General features: G+C 51.8%; 2 protein-coding genes across 2 annotated transcripts in view; one reads left to right on the forward strand and one right to left on the reverse strand.

The window, feature by feature from the left end:
* LOC123758435 (uncharacterized) overlaps positions 1-22,825 on the reverse strand; it is a 52,453-nt gene that overhangs the window by 14,243 nt on the left and 15,385 nt on the right. The window lies entirely within an intron of this gene.
* On the forward strand, positions 713-22,482 carry LOC123758434 (uncharacterized). The gene is made up of 7 exons (XM_045742847.2): positions 713-1,839; positions 12,797-13,025; positions 13,512-13,645; positions 14,941-15,111; positions 17,462-17,596; positions 18,267-18,455; positions 20,947-22,482. Exons 1-7 carry the CDS (start codon positions 1,618-1,620, stop codon positions 21,262-21,264), a joined length of 1,398 nt encoding a protein of 465 aa, XP_045598803.2. The 5' UTR covers positions 713-1,617; the 3' UTR covers positions 21,265-22,482.

Genomic DNA, 22,825 nt, shown 5'->3' on the forward strand with positions numbered 1-22,825 from the left:
ATCCCTCACTCTTTGTAAAATCTCTTATGTATGTACCTTACCTAAATACACATTTTGATTTTGAATTTTTTTTTATATCAACCTACCCTGGCTTTGCGCCCTGGAGAGGTCACTCCAGACCGACAACTAGAGCCCAACTCCATACTCTCCTGAGACTGATGGATGCCTACTAACCCGAGTTCATTCCCATACTCCAGTAAATCTGAATTATTTAAGATATCTATTATAATAGTGAATTTACTTGTGGAGACCTGTGTATCTTACGATGTCAATATATCTTACATCACCACGGGGTCAACAAGGCGCTGTGTGTGATCCTACATCTGCTGTCGGCCTTGACCCATTGGTCTAGTATATGTGTATATTATATATAATCTCCTGGTGTATATATTATATATGAGATAGCGTTTGGAAGGGATTTATGTAGTCAACTGAGAGACTATACAGTATCTATGTATCAACTGAGAGACTAGTATCATATAGTCAACTGAGAGACTCCAGTATTATATAGTCAACTGAGAGACTCCAGTATCTATAGTCAACTGAGAGACTCCAGTATCTATAGTCAACTGAGAGACTCCAGTATCTATAGTCAACTGAGAGACTCCAGTATCATATAGTCAACTGAGAGACTCCAGTATCTATAGTCAACTGAGAGACTAGTATCATATAGTCAACTGAGAGACTCCAGTATCATATAGTCAACTGAGAGACTCCAGTATCATATAGTCAACTGAGAGACTCCAGTATTATATAGTCAACTGAGAGACTAGTATCATATAGTCAACTGAGAGACTCCAGTATCTATAGTCAACTGAGAGACTCCAGTATTATATAGTCAACTGAGAGACTAGTATCATATAGTCAACTGAGAGACTCCAGTATTATATAGTCAACTGAGAGACTAGTATCATATAGTCAACTGAGAGACTCTAGTAGTGAACTGTGAAGGTTAAGACAGGAGCAATATGGGTGTGTGGGGGCAGTTAACGATGGTTACACATGGTCACAGGACTGCAAGTTGGTGCGGTCCTGTATATTGATGCATTGACAACTGTATGTGCGGACACTGGCACTAGCGAGGCGCCCCGGGGGTGGCACTCTGGCACACACACACACACGGCATTAACCAGGCACTGTGTAGGACCTGCAGCGGCGCCTGTCTGCCTGTCACCGCCTCAAGCTGACATATTGTCATGAGATCTGTGACGTGACGGCGTCACTCTCAAGGTTATGTGACGACTTGCCTGCTGTCCAGGCCCTCACTACGTCGTCACCTGACCGTCACCTGACCGTCACCTAAGTCACCTGACCGTTACGATGTTTTTCGGTATTGTGTTTCTGATCACTTTCTTGTCTGTGGTCATTTGGTATTTTGTCTAAACTAGTAAAACGCGAAAATAAGTTTCAGGCGAAATCCTAAAAATGCTAAAGACATTGACTGGAGGATATTGACACTTGACCAAAGATATAAAGAGCGACGTGGCGATGGGTGCCAGTGAAGATTAGCTAACCTCGGTGCAGACGGCGTCCTACAAGAGACCGCTGGATCACGCTCGAGACACCCTCAAACCCTCGACCTGAGAGGCTGTGCATTGTGTCTTAATTGTGTCCACCATGACGCGACGACTGAGGCAGCAGCGAGCCAGGGTCGCTGGACACCTGCTGCTGGTGGTGGTGGTGGCCCTTGTGCTGAGGGCAGCGTCCTGTGAGCCCCTGGTGGCCAGGTGTCCACCTGCGGGCGCCCTCGACCACGCTCACCCTCACTGTGAGTGTAACTTGAAGATTCAACGTTCTGGAAACACCGTTAATATCAAGTGTGACTTCGACAACATGGAGGTGAGATGTGGTGTGGCTGTGGTGTAGTTGTGGTGGTGTGGCTGTGGTGTGGTTGTGGTGTGGCTGTGGTGGTACCTGGTGGTGGTGTGGCTGTGGTGGTGTGGTTGTGGTGTGGTGGTGGTGGTGTGGCTGTGGTGGTGTGGTTGTGGTGGTGTGGTTGTGGTGGTGTGGTTGTGGTGGTGTGGGTGTGGTGGTGTGGTTGTGGTGGTGTGGCTGTGGTGGTACCTGGTGGTGGTGTGGCTGTGGTGGTGTGGCTGTGGTGTGTGGCTGTTGTGGTGTGGCTGTGGTGGTGTGGCTGTGGTGTGTGGCTGTGGTGTGTGGCTGTGGTGGTGTGGCTGTGGTGTGTGGCTGTGGTGTGTGGCTGTGGTGGTGTGGCTGTGGTGTGTGGCTGCGGTGTGTGGCTGTGGTGGTGTGGCTGTGGTGGTGTGGCTGTGGTGGTGTGGCTGTGGTGGTGTGGCTGTGGTGTGTGGCTGTGGTGGTGTGGCTGTTGTGTGTGGCTGTGGTGGTGTGGCTGTTGTGTGTGGCTGTGGTGGTGTGGCTGTGGTGTGTGGTTATGGTGGTGTGGCTGTGGTGTGTGGCTGTGGTGGTGTTGCTGTAGTGGTGTGGCTGTGGTGGTGGTGGCGCTGTGGTGGTGTGGTTGTGGTGGTGTGGTGTGTGGTTGTGGTGGTACCTGGTGGTGGTGTGGCTGTGGTGGTGTTGCTGTGGTGGTGTGGTTGTGGTGATGTTGCTGTGGTGGTGGTGGCGTGGTTGTGGTGTGGCTGTGGTGGTGTGGTTGTGGTGTGGTTGTGGTGGTGTGGTAGTGGTGGTGTTGCTGTGGTGGTGTGGTTGTGGTGGTGTGGTTGTGGTGGTGTGGTTGTGGTGGTGTGGTTGTGGTGGTGTGGTTGTGGTGTGGCTGTGGTGGTACCTGGTGGTGGTGGTGTGGCTGTGGTGGTGTGGTTGTGGTGGTGTGGTGGTGGTGTGGTTGTGGTGTGGCTGTGGTGGTGTGGTTGTGGTGTGGCTGTGGTGGTGTGGTTGTGGTGTGGTTGTGGTGTGGTTGTGGTGTGGTGGTGGTGGTGTGGCTGTGGTGTGGTTGTGGTGTGGCTGTGGTGGTGGTGTGGTTGTGGTGTGGTGGTGTGGTTGTGTGGCTGTGGTGGTGGTGTGGCTGTGGTGGTGGTGTGGCTGTGGTGGTGTGGTTGTGGTGGTGGTGTGGTTGTGGTGGTGGTGTGGTGGTGTGGTTGTGGTGGTGGTGTGGTTGTGGTGGTGTGGCTGTGGTGGTGATGTGGTTGTGGTGGTGGTGTGGTTGTGGTGGTGTGGTGGTGGTGTGGTTGTGGTGGTGGTGTGGTTGTGGTGGTGGTGTGGTTGTGGTGGTGGTGTGGTTGTGGTGGTGGTGTGGTTGTGGTGGTGGTGTGGTTGTGGTGGTGGTGTGGTTGTGGTTGTGGTGGTGGTGTGGTTGTGGTGGTGGTGTGGTTGTGGTGGTGGTGTGGTTGTGGTGGTGGTGTGGTTGTGGTGGTGTGGCTGTGGTGGTGGTGTGGTTGTGGTGGTGGTGTGGCTGTGGTGGTGGTGTGGTTGTGGTGGTGGTGTGGTTGTGGTGGTGTGGCTGTGGTGGTGGTGTGGTTGTGGTGGTGGTGTGGTTGTGGTGGTGTGGCTGTGGTGGTGGTGTGGTTGTGGTGGTGGTGTGGTTGTGGTGGTGTGGCTGTGGTGGTGTGGTTGTGGTGGTGTGGTTGTGGTGGTGGTGGTGTGGCTGTGGTGGTGGTGTGGCTGTGGTGGTGGTGTGGTTGTGGTGTTGCTGTGGTTGTGGTGGTGGTGGTGTGGCTGTGGTGTTGCTGTGGTTGTGGTGGTGTGGCTGTGGTGGTGGTGTGGTTGTGGTGGTGTGGCTGTGGTGGTGGTACCTGGTGGTGGTGTTGCTGTGGCGTGGCTGTGGTGGTGTGGTGTGGTGTGGTTGTGGTGGTGTGGCTGTGGTGGTGTGGTTGTGGTGGTACCTGGTGGTGGTGTGGCTGTGGTGGTGGTGTGGTTGTGGTGGTGTGGCTGTGGTGGTGTGGCTGTGGTGGTGTGGTTGTGGTGGTACCTGGTGGTGGTGTGGCTGTGGTGGTGGTGTGGTTGTGGTGGTGTGGCTGTGGTGGTGTGGTTGTGGTGGTGTGGCTGTGGTGGTGGGGCTGTGGTGGTGGTGTGGCTATGGTGGTGGGGCTGTGGTGGTGTGGTTGTGTTGGTGTGGCTGTGTTGGTGTGGCTGTGGTGGTGTGGTTGTGTTGGTGTGGCTGTGGTGGTGTGGTTGTGGTGTGGCTGTGGTGGTGGGGCTGTGGCTGTGGTGTGGCTGTGGTGGTGGTGTGGTTGTGGTGGTGTGGTTGTGGTGGTGGTGTGGTTGTGGTGGTGGTGTGGTTGTGGTGGTGGTGGTGTGGTTGTGGTGGTGTGGTTGTGGTGTGGTTGTGGTGGTGTGGTTGTGGTGTGGTTGTGGTGGTGTGGTTGTGGTGGTGTGGTTGTGGTGGTGTGGCTGTGGTGGTGTGGTTGTGGTGGTGGTGGTGTGGCTGTGGTGTGGCTGTGGTGGTGGTGTGGCTGTGGTGGTGGTGTGGCTGTGGTGGTGGTGTGGCTGTGGTGGTGTGGTTGTGGTGGTGTGGTTGTGGTGGTGGTGTGGTTGTGGTGGTGGTGTGGCTGTGGTGGTGTGGTTGTGGTGGTGGTGTGGTTGTGGTGGTGGTGTGGCTGTGGTGGTGTGGTTGTGGTGGTGGTGTGGTTGTGGTGGTGTGGTTGTGGTGGTGGTGTGGCTGTGGTGGTGTGGCTGTGGTGGTGTGGCTGTGGTGGTGTGGTTGTGGTGGTGTGGCTGTGGTGTGGTTGTGGTGGTGTGGTTGTGGTGCTGTGGTGGTGTGACTATGGTGGTGTGGCTGTGGTGGTGTGGCTGTGGTGGTGTGGTTGGGGTGGTACCTGGTGGTGGTGTGGCTGTGGTGGTGTGGCTGTGGTGGTGTGGCTGTGGTGGTGTGGTTGTGGTGGTACCTGGTGGTGGTGTGGCTGTGGTGGTGTGGCTGTGGTGGTGTGGCTGTGGTGGTGTGGTTGTGGTTGTGGTGGTGTGGTTGTGGTGGTGTGGCTGGGGTGGTGTGGCTGTGGTGGCATGGCAGTAGAGGCATGTCAGTGGTGGCATGGCAGTGGTGGCATGACAGTGGTGGCATGGCAGTGGTGGCATGGCAGTGGTGGCATGGCAGTAGAGGCATGACAGTGGTGGCATGGCAGTAGAGGCATGACAGTGGTGGCATGACAGTAGAGGCATGACAGTGGTGGCATGACAGTGGTGGCATGGCAGTGGTGGCATGGCAGTAGAGGCATGACAGTGGTGGCATGGCAGTGGTGGCATGGCAGTAGAGGCATGACAGTGGTGGCATGGCAGTGGTGGCATGGCAGTAGAGGCATGACAGTAGAGGCATGACAGTGGTGGCATGACAGTGGTGGCATGACAGTAGAGGCATGACAGTGGTGGCATGACAGTGGTGGCATGGCAGTGGTGGCATGGCAGTAGAGGCATGACAGTGGTGGCATGGCAGTAGAGGCATGGCAGTGGTGGCATGACAGTGGTGGCAAGACAGTGGTGGCATGGCAGTAGAGGCATGGCAGTGGTGGCATGGCAGTGGTGGCATGACAGTGGTGGCATGACAGTAGAGGCATGACAGTGGTGGCAAGACAGTGGTGGCATGGCAGTAGAGGCATGACAGTGGTGGCATGGCAGTAGAGGCATGGCAGTGGTGGCATGACAGTGGTGGCATGGCAGTAGAGGCATGATAGTGGTGGCATGGCAGTGGTGGCATGGCAATGGTGGCATGACAGTGGCGGCATGACAGTAGAGGCATGGCAGTGGTGGCATGACAGTGGTGGCATGGCAGTAGAGGCATGGCAGTGGTGGCATGACAGTGGTGGCATGACAGTGGTGGCATGGCAGTAGAGGCATGGCAGTGGTGGCATGACAGTGGTGGCATGACAGTGGTGGCATGGCAGTAGAGGCATGGCAGTGGTGGCATGACAGTGGTGGCATGGCAGTGGTGGCATGGCAGTGGTGGCATGGCAGTGGTGGCATGGCAGTAGAAGCATGGCAGTGGTGGCATGGCAGTAGAGGCATGGCAGTGGTGGCATGGTAGTAGAGGCATGGCAGTGGTGGCATGGCAGTAGAGGCATGGCAGTGGTGGCATGGCAGTTGTGGCATGGCAGTGGTGGCATGGCAGTGGTGGCATGACAGTGGTGGCATGACAGTAGAGGCATGACAGTGGTGGCATGACAGTGGTGGCATGGCAGTAGAGGCATGGCAGTGGTGGCATGGCAGTGGTGGCATGACAGTGGTGGCATGGCAGTAGAGGCATGGCAGTGGTGGCATGACAGTGGTGGCATGGCAGTAGAGGCATGGCAGTGGTGGCATGGCAGTAGAGGCATGACAGTGGTGGCATGGCAGTAGAGGCATGGCAGTAGAGGCATGGCAGTAGAGGCATGGCAGTGGTGGCATGGCAGTAGAGGCATGGCAGTGGTGGCATGGCAGTAGAGGCATGGCAGTGGTGGCATGGCAGTGGTGGCAAGACAGTGGTGGCATGGCAGTAGAGGCATGACAGTGGTGGCATGGCAGTAGAGGCATGGCAGTGGTGGCACGGCAGTAGAGGCATGGCAGTGGTGGCATGACAGTGGTGGCAAGACAGTGGTGGCATGGCAGTAGAGGCATGGCAGTGGTGGCATGACAGTGGTGGCAAGACAGTGGTGGCACGGCAGTAGAGGCATGGCAGTGGTGGCATGACAGTGGTGGCATGGCAGTAGAGGCATGGCAGTGGTGGCATGACAGTGGTGGCATGGCAGTGGTGGCATGGCAGTGGTGGCATGGCAGTGGTGGCATGGCAGTGGTGGCATGGCAGTAGAGGCATGGCAGTGGTGGCATGGCAGTGGTGGCATGGCAGTAGAGGCATGGCAGTGGTGGCATGGCAGTAGAGGCATGGCAGTAGAGGCATGGCAGTAGAGGCATGGCAGTGGTGGCATGGCAGTGGTGGCATGGCAGTGGTGGCATGGCAGTAGAGGCATGACAGTGGTGGCATGGCAGTGGTGGCATGGCAGTGGTGGCATGGCAGTGGTGGCATGGCAGTGGTGGCATGGCAGTAGAGGCATGGCAGTGGTGGCATGACAGTGGTGGCATGGCAGTAGAGGCATGGCAGTGGTGGCATGGCAGTGGTGGCATGGCAGTGGTGGCATGGCAGTAGAGGCATGACAGTGGTGGCATGGCAGTAGAGGCATGACAGTGGTGGCATGGCAGTAGAGGCATGACAGTGGTGGCATGGCAGTTGTGGCATGGCAGTAGAGGCATGTCAGTGGTGGCATGACAGTAGAGGCATGACAGTGGTAGCATGACAGTGGTGGCATGGCAGTGGTGGCATGTCAGTAGTGGCATGTCAGTGGTGGCATGGCAGTAGAGGCATGACAGTGGTGGCATGGCAGTAGAGGCATGACAGTGGTGGCATGGCAGTAGAGGCATGACAGTGGTGGCATGGCAGTTGTGGCATGGCAGTGGTGGCATGACAGTAGAGGCATGGCAGTGGTGGCATGGCAGTAGAGGCATGACAGTGGTGGCATGGCAGTAGAGGCATGACAGTGGTGGCATGGCAGTGGTGGCATAACAGTGGTGGCATGATAGTAGAGGCATGACAGTGGTGGCATGGCAGTAGAGGCATGACAGTGGTGGCATGGCAGTGGTGGCATGGCAGTGGTGGCATGTCAGTGGTGGCATGGCAGTAGAGGCATGACAGTGGTGGCATGGCAGTAGAGGCATGACAGTGGTGGCATGGCAGTTGTGGCATGGCAGTGGTGGCATGACAGTAGAGGCATGACAGTGGTGGCATGGCAGTTGTGGCATGGCAGTGGTGGCATGGCAGTGGTGGCATGTCAGTGGTGGCATGGCAGTAGAGGCATGGCAGTAGAGGCATGGCAGTGGTGGCATGACAGTAGAGGCATGACAGTGGTGGCATGGCAGTAGAGGCATGACAGTGGTGGCATGGCAGTAGAGGCATGACAGTGGTGGCATGGCAGTGGTGGCATGACAGTAGAGGCATGACAGTGGTGGCATGGCAGTTGTGGCATGGCAGTGGTGGCATGGCAGTGGTGGCATGTCAGTGGTGGCATGGCAGTGGTGGCATGGCAGTGGTGGCATGGCAGTGGTGGCATGTCAGTGGTGGCATGACAGTGGTGGCATGGCAGTGGTGGCATGGCAGTGGTGGCATGGCAGTAGAGGCATGGCAGTAGAGGCATGACAGTGGTGGCATGGCAGTGGTGGCATGTCAGTGGTGGCATGGCAGTTGTGGCATGGCAGTGGTGGCATGGCAGTGGTGGCATGTCAGTGGTGGCATGGCAGTAGAGGCATGGCAGTAGAGGCATGGCAGTGGTGGCATGACAGTGTAGCATATCAGTAGAGGCATGGCAGTGGTGGCATGACAGTGTAGCATATCAGTAGAGGCATGGCAGTGGTGGCATGACAGTGTAGCATGGCAGTGGTGGCATGGCAGTAGAGGCATGGCAGTGGTGGCATGACAGTGGTGGCATGACAGTGGTGGCATGTCAGTGGTGGCATGACAGTGGTGGCATGGCAGTTGTGGCATGGCAGTGGTGGCATGTCAGTGGTGGCATGGCAGTGGTGGCATGGCAGTGGTGGCATGGCAGTAGAGGCATGGCAGTGGTGGCATGACAGTAGAGGCATGACAGTGGTGGCATGGCAGTTGTGGCATGGCAGTGGTGGCATGGCAGTGGTGGCATGGCAGTGGTGGCATGGCAGTGGTGGCATGGCAGTAGAGGCATGGCAGTGGTGGCATGGCAGTAGAGGCATGGCAGTAGAGGCATGGCAGTAGAGGCATGGCAGTTGAGGCATGTCAGTGGTGGCATGACAGTAGAGGCATGACAGTGGTGGCATGGCAGTAGAGGCATGACAGTGGTGGCATGGCAGTAGAGGCATGACAGTGGTGGCATGGCAGTTTTGGCATGGCAGTGGTGGCATGGCAGTTGTGGCATGTCAGTGGTGGCATGGCAGTTGTGGCATGTCAGTGGTGGCATGGCAGTAGAGGCATGGCAGTAGAGGCATGGCAGTAGAGGCATGGCAGTAGAGGCATGGCAGTAGAGGCATGGCAGTAGAGGCATGGCAGTAGAGGCATGGCAGTGTAGCATATCAGTAGAGGCATGGCAGTGGTGGCATGACAGTGTAGCATGGCAGTGGTGGCATGGCAGTAGAGGCATGGCAGTGGTGGCATGACAGTGGTGGCATGACAGTGGTGGCATGTCAGTAGAGGCATGACAGTGTAGCATGGCAGTAGAGGCATGGCAGTGGTGGCATGACAGTGGTGGCATGTCAGTAGAGGCATGACAGTGTAGCATGGCAGTAGAGGCATGACAGTGGTGGCATGACAGTGGTGGCATGTCAGTAGAGGCATGACAGTGTATCATGGCAGTAGAGGCATGACAGTGTAGCATGGCAGTAGAGGCATGACAGTGGTGGCATGACAGTAGAGGCATGGCAGTGGTGGCACGGCAGTAGAGGCATGGCAGTGGTGGCATGACAGTGGTGGCAAGACAGTGGTGGCATGGCAGTAGAGGCATGGCAGTGGTGGCATGACAGTGGTGGCAAGACAGTGGTGGCACGGCAGTAGAGGCATGGCAGTGGTGGCATGACAGTGGTGGCATGGCAGTAGAGGCATGGCAGTGGTGGCATGACAGTGGTGGCATGGCAGTGGTGGCATGGCAGTGGTGGCATGGCAGTGGTGGCATGGCAGTGGTGGCATGGCAGTAGAGGCATGGCAGTGGTGGCATGGCAGTGGTGGCATGGCAGTAGAGGCATGGCAGTGGTGGCATGGCAGTAGAGGCATGGCAGTAGAGGCATGGCAGTAGAGGCATGGCAGTGGTGGCATGGCAGTGGTGGCATGGCAGTGGTGGCATGGCAGTAGAGGCATGACAGTGGTGGCATGGCAGTGGTGGCATGGCAGTGGTGGCATGGCAGTGGTGGCATGGCAGTGGTGGCATGGCAGTAGAGGCATGGCAGTGGTGGCATGACAGTGGTGGCATGGCAGTAGAGGCATGGCAGTGGTGGCATGGCAGTGGTGGCATGGCAGTGGTGGCATGGCAGTAGAGGCATGACAGTGGTGGCATGGCAGTAGAGGCATGACAGTGGTGGCATGGCAGTAGAGGCATGACAGTGGTGGCATGGCAGTTGTGGCATGGCAGTAGAGGCATGTCAGTGGTGGCATGACAGTAGAGGCATGACAGTGGTGGCATGACAGTTGTGGCATGGCAGTGGTGGCATGTCAGTAGTGGCATGTCAGTGGTGGCATGGCAGTAGAGGCATGACAGTGGTGGCATGGCAGTAGAGGCATGACAGTGGTGGCATGGCAGTAGAGGCATGACAGTGGTGGCATGGCAGTTGTGGCATGGCAGTGGTGGCATGACAGTAGAGGCATGGCAGTGGTGGCATGGCAGTAGAGGCATGACAGTGGTGGCATGGCAGTAGAGGCATGACAGTGGTGGCATGGCAGTGGTGGCATAACAGTGGTGGCATGATAGTAGAGGCATGACAGTGGTGGCATGGCAGTAGAGGCATGACAGTGGTGGCATGGCAGTGGTGGCATGGCAGTGGTGGCATGGCAGTGGTGGCATGGCAGTAGAGGCATGACAGTGGTGGCATGGCAGTAGAGGCATGACAGTGGTGGCATGGCAGTTGTGGCATGGCAGTGGTGGCATGACAGTAGAGGCATGACAGTGGTGGCATGGCAGTTGTGGCATGGCAGTGGTGGCATGGCAGTGGTGGCATGTCAGTGGTGGCATGGCAGTAGAGGCATGGCAGTAGAGGCATGGCAGTGGTGGCATGACAGTAGAGGCATGACAGTGGTGGCATGGCAGTAGAGGCATGACAGTGGTGGCATGGCAGTAGAGGCATGACAGTGGTGGCATGGCAGTGGTGGCATGACAGTAGAGGCATGACAGTGGTGGCATGGCAGTTGTGGCATGGCAGTGGTGGCATGGCAGTGGTGGCATGTCAGTGGTGGCATGGCAGTGGTGGCATGGCAGTGGTGGCATGGCAGTGGTGGCATGTCAGTGGTGGCATGACAGTGGTGGCATGGCAGTGGTGGCATGGCAGTGGTGGCATGGCAGTAGAGGCATGGCAGTAGAGGCATGACAGTGGTGGCATGGCAGTGGTGGCATGTCAGTGGTGGCATGGCAGTTGTGGCATGGCAGTGGTGGCATGGCAGTGGTGGCATGTCAGTGGTGGCATGGCAGTAGAGGCATGGCAGTAGAGGCATGGCAGTGGTGGCATGACAGTGTAGCATATCAGTAGAGGCATGGCAGTGGTGGCATGACAGTGTAGCATGGCAGTGGTGGCATGGCAGTAGAGGCATGGCAGTGGTGGCATGACAGTGGTGGCATGACAGTGGTGGCATGTCAGTGGTGGCATGACAGTGGTGGCATGGCAGTTGTGGCATGGCAGTGGTGGCATGTCAGTGGTGGCATGGCAGTGGTGGCATGGCAGTGGTGGCATGGCAGTAGAGGCATGGCAGTGGTGGCATGACAGTAGAGGCATGACAGTGGTGGCATGGCAGTTGTGGCATGGCAGTGGTGGCATGGCAGTGGTGGCATGGCAGTGGTGGCATGGCAGTAGAGGCATGGCAGTGGTGGCATGGCAGTAGAGGCATGGCAGTAGAGGCATGGCAGTAGAGGCATGGCAGTAGAGGCATGTCAGTGGTGGCATGACAGTAGAGGCATGACAGTGGTGGCATGGCAGTAGAGGCATGACAGTGGTGGCATGGCAGTAGAGGCATGACAGTGGTGGCATGGCAGTTGTGGCATGGCAGTGGTGGCATGGCAGTTGTGGCATGTCAGTGGTGGCATGGCAGTTGTGGCATGTCAGTGGTGGCATGGCAGTAGAGGCATGGCAGTAGAGGCATGGCAGTAGAGGCATGGCAGTAGAGGCATGGCAGTGGTGGCATGACAGTGTAGCATATCAGTAGAGGCATGGCAGTGGTGGCATGACAGTGTAGCATGGCAGTGGTGGCATGGCAGTAGAGGCATGGCAGTGGTGGCATGACAGTGGTGGCATGACAGTGGTGGCATGTCAGTAGAGGCATGACAGTGTAGCATGGCAGTAGAGGCATGGCAGTGGTGGCATGACAGTGGTGGCATGTCAGTAGAGGCATGACAGTGTAGCATGGCAGTAGAGGCATGACAGTGGTGGCATGACAGTGGTGGCATGTCAGTAGAGGCATGACAGTGTAGCATGGCAGTGGTGGCATGACAGTGTAGCATGGCAGTAGAGGCATGACAGTGTAGCATGGCAGTAGAGGCATGGCAGTGGTGGCATGACAGTGGTGGCATGTCAGTAGAGGCATGACAGTGTAGCATGGCAGTAGAGGCATGACAGTGGTGGCATGACAGTGGTGGCATGTCAGTAGAGGCATGACAGTGTATCATGGCAGTAGAGGCATGACAGTGTAGCATGGCAGTAGAGGCATGACAGTGGTGGCATGACAGTAGAGGCATGACAGTGGTGGCATGACAGTAGAGGCATGACAGTGGTGGCATGTCAGTAGAGGCATGACAGTGTAGCATGGCAGTAGAGGCATGACAGTGGTGGCATGACAGTGGTGGCATGACAGTGGTGGCATGTCAGTAGAGGCATGACAGTGTAGCATGGCAGTGGTGGCATGACAGTGGTGGCATGGCAGTGGTGGCATGACAGTGGTGGCATGTCAGTAGAGGCATGACAGTGTAGCATGGCAGTAGAGGCATGACAGTGGTGGCATGTCAGTAGAGGCATGACAGTGGTGGCATGGCAGTAGAGGCATGACAGTGGTGGCATAGCAGTAGCATCACCTGACGATAGCGTACCTGAGATACAAGAGAGCCAGATGTGCTCAGTACTCAAGTATGACGCCAGTAGCCAGGACAAACACCACAGTACCATATATATATATATAGCGGCACTAACCCCGCCTGCTCCCCCTCAGAACGTGGTGTTGAACAAGGAGCTCTTCTCGTTCCGCAACTTCAGCCTGACCAGCGCTTACGTGAGGATGGTCAACGCCTCCAGCCTCCTGGTGACGGGGGAGTTCCTGCAGGAGTGGCTGCAGGCGCCCTCTGCCGCCCTCGATATCTGGCACGGTGGGAACCTCACCCTGGAGTCCACGCCCCAGCTCGATAACCACGAGAAACTCGCCGCCTACAGGACGTTTGTAGGTGAGATTATTATTTACGAAACGTGTACATCTTTTGAAAACAATCGGCTTTGTTTACATTTAATAAACAGTTTATGAGCTGGGAACTTTACAACCCAAGTTGTTGTAAACAACCTCGAATAGTGCTTCGGGGCTCGTAACTTGGTTAATATATGTAAACAAAGGCATCATGGTTGTTTAAAAGATGTACAGGTTTCGTAAGGGGTTGTTCCATCGTTCATAATTCTTGTTTGACCAAATTATTAATCGACAGAAGAATATTTTGTTGACATGTGTAATACTGACCTGTCATCTGGCCATACATCATGTCTAGACTCTATACACATCACGAGTATGCATCTATCAGTCACCCCTGGAATCGTCAACATAAAATATACCCCCTCTCCCATAACCCCATGCAACCCCCCCACCACCACAACCCCATGCAACCCCCCCCCACCACCACCACAACGCCATGCACCAACACTAACCTCCTCCCCTGGTACAGGTATAGGCATTGTAAGCTGTAACATCTCTGAGGTTCCGGAAAAGCTTCTCCGAGACAGGACCAGAGGTGGGTTCAGGATCAAGTCGAGTCGCGTTGGTATCTTCCGGAAGGGCGCCCTCCACAACATCAAGCAGGTCAGTGGAGGCAGGTCAAGCAGGTCAGAAGGCAGGTCAGGCAGGGTAACTGACCTGGTCACAAGGTCACTAGAGTGAAGAGGTCACTGGGTTACAAAAGAATGATCAGGTCAGACTAGACATAAATGGAGAAGTCTAAATCGCAAAAATCAGTATATATAGCAGAACAAGTGGCTGATAAGGGAGGTCCTCCTTAGGGTCACAGGATGACCAGGTCACCACGAAGGTCAGACTGTGCTCTGTGGGCATCACTATGCCCACTTGCATTGATCGGTAGAACGACGGCACCTCTTCTTGAGACGTCGGCGTTCGATTCCCGATGGTCCCAGTTCTTAGTCTGCCTCATATCCCTTCTGTAATTTACTATTCTTCGAGACAACCACTGAAGCAGGAAAGGGATCGAACTAGCGTCCAGGGTAACAAGAGACGCGCGTCATACCTCTAGGCCACCGGCGTCTAAAGGGACGCCCGGGACGCTGGTTCCCTTACTGTTTTGCTCTGACGATGTTTTCATACATATTACGTCACTGAGACGATCTTATTTCAATTGTCAATTTCACATAAGTTTATTGAGGTAAAATACACACAAAGGGATGAGGTAGCTCAAGCTATTCTCACCCCGTTCAGTACATCGTGTTAATACATACATAGACACACACCACAAGCAATAAACATATTACCGAACATTCTGAGAGATAAACATATACACTTCCTAACCTCATGTGTAGCTCGTCTCAGTATACCAACCCTTTTAACATATTTCAACCATCTGCCTTTGAGGTGGGCATATGTGATTAGGTAATTAGGGTGTTATAACTATGATTATTATTTAAATTTGAATTTAAATTACGAACGTTGAATTAAATAACGAGCTATAATTACTCTGAGTTAATTGCCACTCTTTCTCTCATGCTTGTATGTAAATGACCTCCGTCTAGACCACTGTCTTGTTTAAAGGTACCAGCATATATATTATGCTGGTACCCTGCACTACCAGCCCCTGTACCAACAGATGAGGTACCTGGTACCCTACACTAACAGCCCCCACTGTACCAACAGATGAGGTACCTGGTATCCTACACTAACAGCCCCCACTGTACCAACAGATGAGGTACCTGGTACCCTACACTAACAGCCCCCACTGTACCAACAGATGAGGTACCTGGTACCCTACACTAACAGCCCCCACTGTACCAACAGATGAGGTACCTGGTACCCTACACTAACAGCCCCCACTGTACCAACAGATGAGGTACCTGGTACCCTACACTAACAGCTCCCCCCTGTACCAACAGATGAGGTACCTGGTACTGGACGATACGGTAGTGGATGTGGTGGAAGGGTCGGTGGCATCAGAAGGGTTCGTGACCCTGAGTACCAGGACCGTCCACAGTTGGTCAGGTCTCCTGCTCTCTAACGTTACCATCGCCAGTGTGGGACCTGACGCCTTCAACCTTACTCATCAGGTAACTCCCATTATACACTCACCCATCAGGTAACCCCATTATACACTCACCCATCAGGTAACCCCATTATACACTCACTCATCAGGTAACTCCCATTATACACTCACCCATCAGGTAACCCCCATTATACACTCTCACCCATCAGGTAACCCCATTATACACACACTCACCCATCAGGTAACCCCATTATACACTCACCCATCAGGTAACTCCCATTATACACTCACCCATCAGGTAACCCCATTATACACTCTCACCCACAGGTAACCCCATTATACACACACTCACCCATCAGGTAACCCCCATTATACACTCACCCATCAGGTAACCCCATTATACAGTCACCCATCAGGTAACCCCATTATACACTCACCCATCAGGTAACCCCCATTATACACTCACCCATCAGGTAACTCCCATTATACACTCACCCATCAGGTAACTCCCATTATACACTCACCCATCAGGTAACCCCCATTATACACTCTCACCCATCAGGTAACCCCCATTATACACTCACCCATCAGGTAACCCCATTATACACTCACCCATCAGGTAACCCCATTATACACTCACCCATCAGGTAACCCCCATTATACACTCACCCATCAGGTAACTCCCATTATACACTCACCCATCAGGTAACCCCATTATACACTCACCCATCAGGTAACTCCCATTATACACTCACCCATCAGGTAACTCCCATTATACACTCACCCATCAGGTAACTCCCATTATACACTCACCCATCAGGTAACCCCCATTATACACTCACCCATCAGGTAACCCCCATTATACACTCACCCATCAGGTAACCCCCATTATACACACTCACCCATCAGGTAACCCCCATTATACACCCTCTCACCCATCAGGTAACCCCATTATACACTCACCCATCAGGTAACTCCCATTATACACTCACCCATCAGGTAACTCCCATTATACACTCATCCATCAGGTAACCCCATTATACACTCATCCATCAGGTAACCCCATTATACACTCACCCATCAGGTAACTCCCATTATACACTCACCCATCAGGTAACTCCCATTATACACTCACCCATCAGGTAACCCCCATTATACACTCACCCATCAGGTAACCCCCATTATACACTCACCCATCAGGTAACCCCCATTATACACACTCACCCATCAGGTAACCCCCATTATACACCCTCTCACCCATCAGGTAACCCCATTATACACTCACCCATCAGGTAACCCCCATTATACACACTCACCCATCAGGTAACCCCCATTATACACCCTCTCACCCATCAGGTAACCCCATTATACACTCACCCATCAGGTAACTCCCATTATACACTCACCCATCAGGTAACTCCCATTATACACTCATCCATCAGGTAACCCCCATTATACACTCACCCATCAGGTAACCCCCATTATACACTCACCCATCAGGTAACTCCCATTATACACTCATCCATCAGGTAACCCCCATTATACACTCACCCATCAGGTAACTCCCATTATACACTCACCCATCAGGTAACCCCCATTATACACTCACCCATCAGGTAACCCCATTATACACCCACTCTCTAACCCATCAGATAACCCCATTATACACCCACTCTCTCACCCATCAGATATCTATGTTGTTGTTGTTTTAGATTCAGCTACTGTGAACAAAAAGTCCCAAGCAGCACGGGCTATGGTGATCCCGTCATACTGGTCGAGATGTGCTATCATCAGATACCTATTATCTCAACCATTAGGTTGAGATAATAGGTATCTTGTACGTCCATACGAGGCAGCTCCTATTGGTCCATACGAGGCAGCTACTATTGGTCCATATGAGGCAGCTCCTATTGGTCCATACGAGGCAGCTCCTATTGGTCCATACGAGGCAGCAGCTCCTATTGGTCCATACGAGGCAGCAGCTCCTATTGGTCCATACGAGGCAGCAGCTCCTATTGGTCCATACGAGGCAGCAGCTCCTATTGGTCCATACGAGGCAGCAGCTCCTATTGTTCCATACGAGGCAGCAGCTCCTATTGGTCCATACGAGGCAGCAGCTCCTATTGGTCCATTTGAGGCAGCTCCTATTGGTCCACACAAAGCAGCTCCTATTGTCCCTAGTGAGACAGCTATTTATACCCATCCAAACGTATTCATATACATGCCTAACCTACTACCAACCTACCTTGTGGAGGTTCCGGGGATCAATTTCCCCGACGCCCAGTCACCCCCTGGATAGTTTCAACCTATGCTTGAAACTCTCTCTCCATAAATCCCTAAGCCCTGGACACACGAGGGACACAGGTACCATGTATAGAACAAGTGACATCTGGTGACGTCTCTCTCCCACACAGTCAGACATGGAAGTGGCTTTGCTGGTCAACAGCCAATTGGGCACTGTGGGCACCGGGGCACTCACCGCCGCGGGGGACATCACAGTCACCATCACCGGAAACTACTTCCAGAAACTCCAGAAGCAAGCTTTTAAGGTCAGATATTAGCCTCAGGATCTACCCAGCACCTGCGAAACCTGTGCATCTCTCTCTCTCTCTCCCAGTCATGGTGAATTACTTTTCAATAACTCCTAAATAATACAGCTATTTAGAAATACTAAAAATAGTTAACAAATCAAATGGGGGAAAAAGAACGTACATTTGCGATTGTAGCAGTGAAAGGGTTAAAGAGTTTACAAGAGCTGTCAGGCTGTGATTTTCATCTGTCTGATCTTGATCTGTCTATAGCATTGGTCCAGGACAAGCTTGGAACGTTTCTAAGCTCAAACTATTAATAAACACAACTAAGCTGCCGTGATCGAGGAAAGATGTACATGTTTCGTAAATCCTTAGTGAATTCTGTCCCCCTTGCTCTTTGTATAATAAGGTCAGGAATAATATGTGGTTATAGTATAGCTCTAGATGTTATACAATATAAAATTCTCACTACGCAAAATTTAAAAAAAAAAATTTACACAAAATTTAATTTTTAAACCAATTTCTCCATTTTATTTTAAAAATCTCGATATTTTAACGCAAAAGCTATTCCCAGTTTGTATAATGAAGCATTTCACTTCAACACTGAGCAATATTGAGGCCATTAAATCAGTGTTGCTCCTCGCCACTTCTCAAGCCCTACTAACCTGAGAGAGGATTCGAACCCTAGGTGGACGTGACGGGCGACGTCATCTTCGACGAGAACGTCATCGAGGCGTGGGAGCGTGACGCCCTCGAGGGGCTGGTGTGCCACAACCGCACCTCCCTCGAGAGGAACGTCATCCATGTTGCCACTCCTCAGGACCTGGCACTCAACGACACCTCCACCCCCTTCCACACCTCCTGTGGCAACCCGCAGGTAGGCCTTACACACCTGTGGCAACCTATAAGCCTTCCATACGTGTGGCAACCCACAGGTAAGCCTTCCACACCTGTGGCAACCCACAGGTAAGTCTTCTACACCTGTGGCAACCCACAGGTAAGCCTTCTACACCTGTGGCAACCCACAGGTAAGCCTTCCACACCTGTGGCAACCCACAGGTAAGTCTTCTACACCTGTGGCAACCCACAGGTAAGCCTTCTACACCTGTGGCAACCCACAGGTAAGCCTTCCACACCTGTGGCAACCCACAGGTAAGTCTTCTACACCTGTGGCAACCCACAGGTAAGCCTTCCACACCTGTGGCAACCCACAGGTAAGCCTTCCACACCTGTGGCAACCTATGAAGCCTTCCATACGTGTGGCAACCTATAAACCTTACATGCGTGGCAACCCACAGGTAAGCCTTCCATATGCGTGGAAACCCACAGGTAAGCCTTCCACACCTGTGGCAACCCACAGGTAAGCCTTACACACCTGTGGCAACCCACAGGTAAGCCTTACACACCTGTGGCAATCCACAGGTAAGCCTTCCACACCTGTGGCAATCCACAGGTAAGCCTTCCACACCTGTGGCAATCCACAGGTAAGCCTTCCACACCTGTGGCAACCCACAGGTAAGCCTTCCACACCTGTGGCAACCCACAGGTAAGCCTTCCACACCTGTTAAAACTTGTATTCTTATAAGTAGTGTTGATCACTGAAGTTATAATACACAATAATTATATTGACCACAGCTGGTCTTAATATACTTTGAACGCAGCAAACAATAATTGTTTTAACCAGATATAAGTCTATACAATTCTAAGTAGATTAAACCACTACTTATCTCAGAGCGGCCGACGACGACCTCCTCCTTCCAGTGTCCAGACGGCACTGACTGCTTGCCCTAGCTCAGGGTTGCCAGATGCAAATTGCTAAAAGTAGCGAGATGACGGTCAAAAAGTAGCGAATTTGCAAGTAGTGTAGCCCAATTATTTGTTTAGTCAAATCGAATCAAATGTTTATTCAGGTAAAAGTACATACAAACAAGATGAATTACAAACATAATGTTAGATTTCTAGATAGCGACAGTACATACAGACAGACGACATTCAAATTTAGTAAGTTTATCTTCCTTCCTTGATAGAACAGACTTGATGCTCATCTGCTGATGACTTACCTCCGATATATTTTGTCTGTGTTTTAATGTTTCACTGTGTTTCTTTAAACCACTTGTATGAGCTCTTATCTCAGTTCTACAAACTTTACAATATACCTTATTTCCATCTTCTTTAACTTCAGCCAACCACTTTTCAAACACGGGATCCTTAAGCCAGGACATCTGAAACGCTTCCTGGTATTTAGACCACTTCCCCATTTTACTCTTCTTTATCTTAACACTTAAGCAAATTCTAAAAGTAACAGCGGTAACTTCTTTTCTATATGCGGTAACTTGTGTCGAACTATCCTTCTGGAGGTCAGAGCCACACTAACAATGAAAGCACAGATGAAGCTGCCAAGTTCACTGTATGCTAATCCGCTCTAACGACAGTCATTCGATTCTTGGAAACACCTAAAGAGAAGCCTAATATTTACAGTAGGCAACAGTGGGAGGTCACTTAACATAGACAGTACCCGGGATGAAGTATTAATGGCAATTAAGGTTGGGAAATCTATAGCCCCTGGGGAGGATTATCTTGCCTTGCGGTTACTTTTTCTTTGGGAAGTTCCTAGGATCAACGTCCCCAGGGGGTCGGTCTCTGACCAGGCCTCCTGCGGTAAGTGGTCTATTCAATCAAGCTGTTGGACGCGGCTGTGATTTGTACACATGACATTATAAAAAGCATAAAACTCATCATTGAGTTAAATCTCAAATCTTAACATTAATAGCCCAACTTGTTTTTAAAGTAGCCCAAAAAATAGCAAATAGCGAAATTAAAAATTTGGGAGCGCGGGGCTCTGAAAAGTAGCCCAATTCGCTACTTGTAGCCCAATCTGGCAACCCTGCCCCAGCTGACTCAGGGGAGGAGCTGGTACACAAGGGCTGCCAACCTTTCGTATATCATAATACAACGTAATCCCCATCTAATCACTCTGGCCAACACTGCCATATCACATATAACGAGTAGAATTTATATTAAGTAATAATAAACATAATATCACTAGTATTAGCACTACAGGTCAAAATAATATATATATCACGGAACGCGCTACAGTTGGCTAGCCTGATACCCAGCAGACAAATTTTGAACGCGTCCACAACCTATGACTGCATCCTTGAATCGTTGGTATACAATGGTTGTATAATACAACATGCATCTAATACAACTATAAAGACATACTATAACATTATGTAACTGAAAGTCATGTATAATGTAATATAATGGAACGCCATAGTACTGATAATCATTAGTATTTGTGAATTCTGCCCCTTGCTCCAGTCACCAGACCACAATCACACTTGACCTACTACCTCTTACGCCCACAGATCTTCCTGGTGATTAACATACAGCATCCCCTGGAGCTGCGAGTGACGACCAGTGCCACCTGGGTGCTGGTGGCACTGCTGGCCCTCCTGGTGCTGGCCAGCGTCGCCCTCTACACCTACAGGGCCCAAGATGGTCTCACCCGCTACTATGGACTGGGAAGGTTCCCTATCCTGCTTAACGGCAGGAAGGCTTCCCAGGAGAACCTTCCTAGCAATGCTGAGATCAACGAGCCTGCTGAGGATGCTGAGGCTGCTGAGGGCATGGCCAATCCCATGTATAGTGAGGCTGCTGCCTCCCCCAGCACCGATCCCAGCTAACAGACACCGCCTAGCTATACTATCTTTCCATCACAGACTTCTAATCACAAAGAAAGTATTCTAAATCAAAATATACTAACGTGTACATAGACAAGATCTAAGACAATTGTAAACCCAAGTAACAGTAGAGTTTACTTTTGAACCTCAGACACTATGCCAAAAGCTCTCCGGACTTTGTTAAATTTACGGACACATTTTTGTTTTTCTAAGTAAAATTAACATTCAATTTATAATTGGTCACAGTTTTCTCTATTGGGGTCTTAAATGATGTTGAAACCGGATGCCTAAATAGTAATAATATGTAAATTAGCTAAACTAGGAAGCCTAACCATTCTAGGAACCTAACTAGGAAGCCTAACCATTCTAGGAACCTAACTAGGAAGCCTAACCATTCTAGGAACCTAACTAGGAAGCCTAACCATTCTAGGAACCTAACTAGGAAGCCTAACCATTCTAGGAACCTAACTAGGAAGCCTAACCATTCTTGGAACCTAACTAGGAAGCCTAACCATTCTTGGAACCTAACTAGGAAGCCTAACCATTCTTGGAACCTAACTAGGAAGCCTAACCATTCTAGGAACCTAACTAGGAAGCCTAACCATTCTAGGAACCTAACTAGGAAGCCTAACCATTCTTGGAACCTAACTAGGAAGCCTAACCATTCTTGGAACCTAACTAGGAAGCCTAACCATTCTTGGAACCTAACTAGGAAGCCTAACCATTCTTGGAACCTAACTAGGAAGCCTAACCATTCTAGGAACCTAACTAGGAAGCCTAACCATTCTAGGAAACCAACTAGGAAGCCTAACCATTCTAGGAACCTAACTAGGAAGCCTAACCATTCTAGGAACCCAACTAGGAGGCCTAACCATTCATATGGAACAATGAGCAGAAATATTAGCCTCGTTTAGCAAACCCGTAAGATGTCAATATTTGTAAAAAGTTGTTCCATCAGTCTACAAAATGTTTTCTCAGCATTACGCTCAACAACGTTATTTCTCACCAAGGAATCATTATACAAAACGAAAAAAAATTAAAAATTAAAAATTGTCTCGTTGCCATTGGTTGCCTGACAACAAGACTCTTGCGTGCGCCACATTTATATACAAGTTCCCTGTGCCTCATCAGTTTGAAATCAATTATTGTATATTGTAAAGATGTATGCGGCATGTATTTGCATGTAAATAAAATCCCCCTGGGAACACAGTACAATATTCAGTGTGTTGTATAATGTCTCCTTCATGTATAATGTCTCCTCCGTGTATAATGTCTCCTTCGTGTATAATTGTTATATATATATAATTGTCTCCCTGTTGTGCTGATACGAGGCAGCTGCTATTGGTCCATACGAGGCAGCTGCTATTGGTCCATACGAGGCAGCTGCTATTGGTCCATACGAGGCAGCTGCTATTGGTCCATACGAGGCAGCTGCTATTGGTCCATACGAGGCAGCTCCTACTGGGCCATACGAGGCAGCTGCTATTGGTCCATACGAGGCAGCTGCTATTGCTCCATACGAGGCAGCTCCTATTGGTCCATACGAGGCAGCTGCTATTGGTCC

Source organism: Procambarus clarkii, chromosome 11 (assembly GCF_040958095.1).
Source record: "Procambarus clarkii isolate CNS0578487 chromosome 11, FALCON_Pclarkii_2.0, whole genome shotgun sequence".
In the NCBI taxonomy this organism is placed as follows: domain Eukaryota; kingdom Metazoa; phylum Arthropoda; class Malacostraca; order Decapoda; family Cambaridae; genus Procambarus; species Procambarus clarkii.

Excerpts from the sequence above, each read along its gene's own strand:
- LOC123758434 (XM_045742847.2), top strand. The coding sequence starts at position 1,618 with ATGACGCGACGACTGAGGCAGCAGCGAGCCAGGGTCGCTGGACACCTG. Across the intron at positions 1,840-12,796 it reads GTGACTTCGACAACATGGAG|AACGTGGTGTTGAACAAGGA; the intron begins GTGAGATGTGGT and ends GCTCCCCCTCAG. Across the intron at positions 13,026-13,511 it reads CGCCTACAGGACGTTTGTAG|GTATAGGCATTGTAAGCTGT; the intron begins GTGAGATTATTA and ends CCCCTGGTACAG.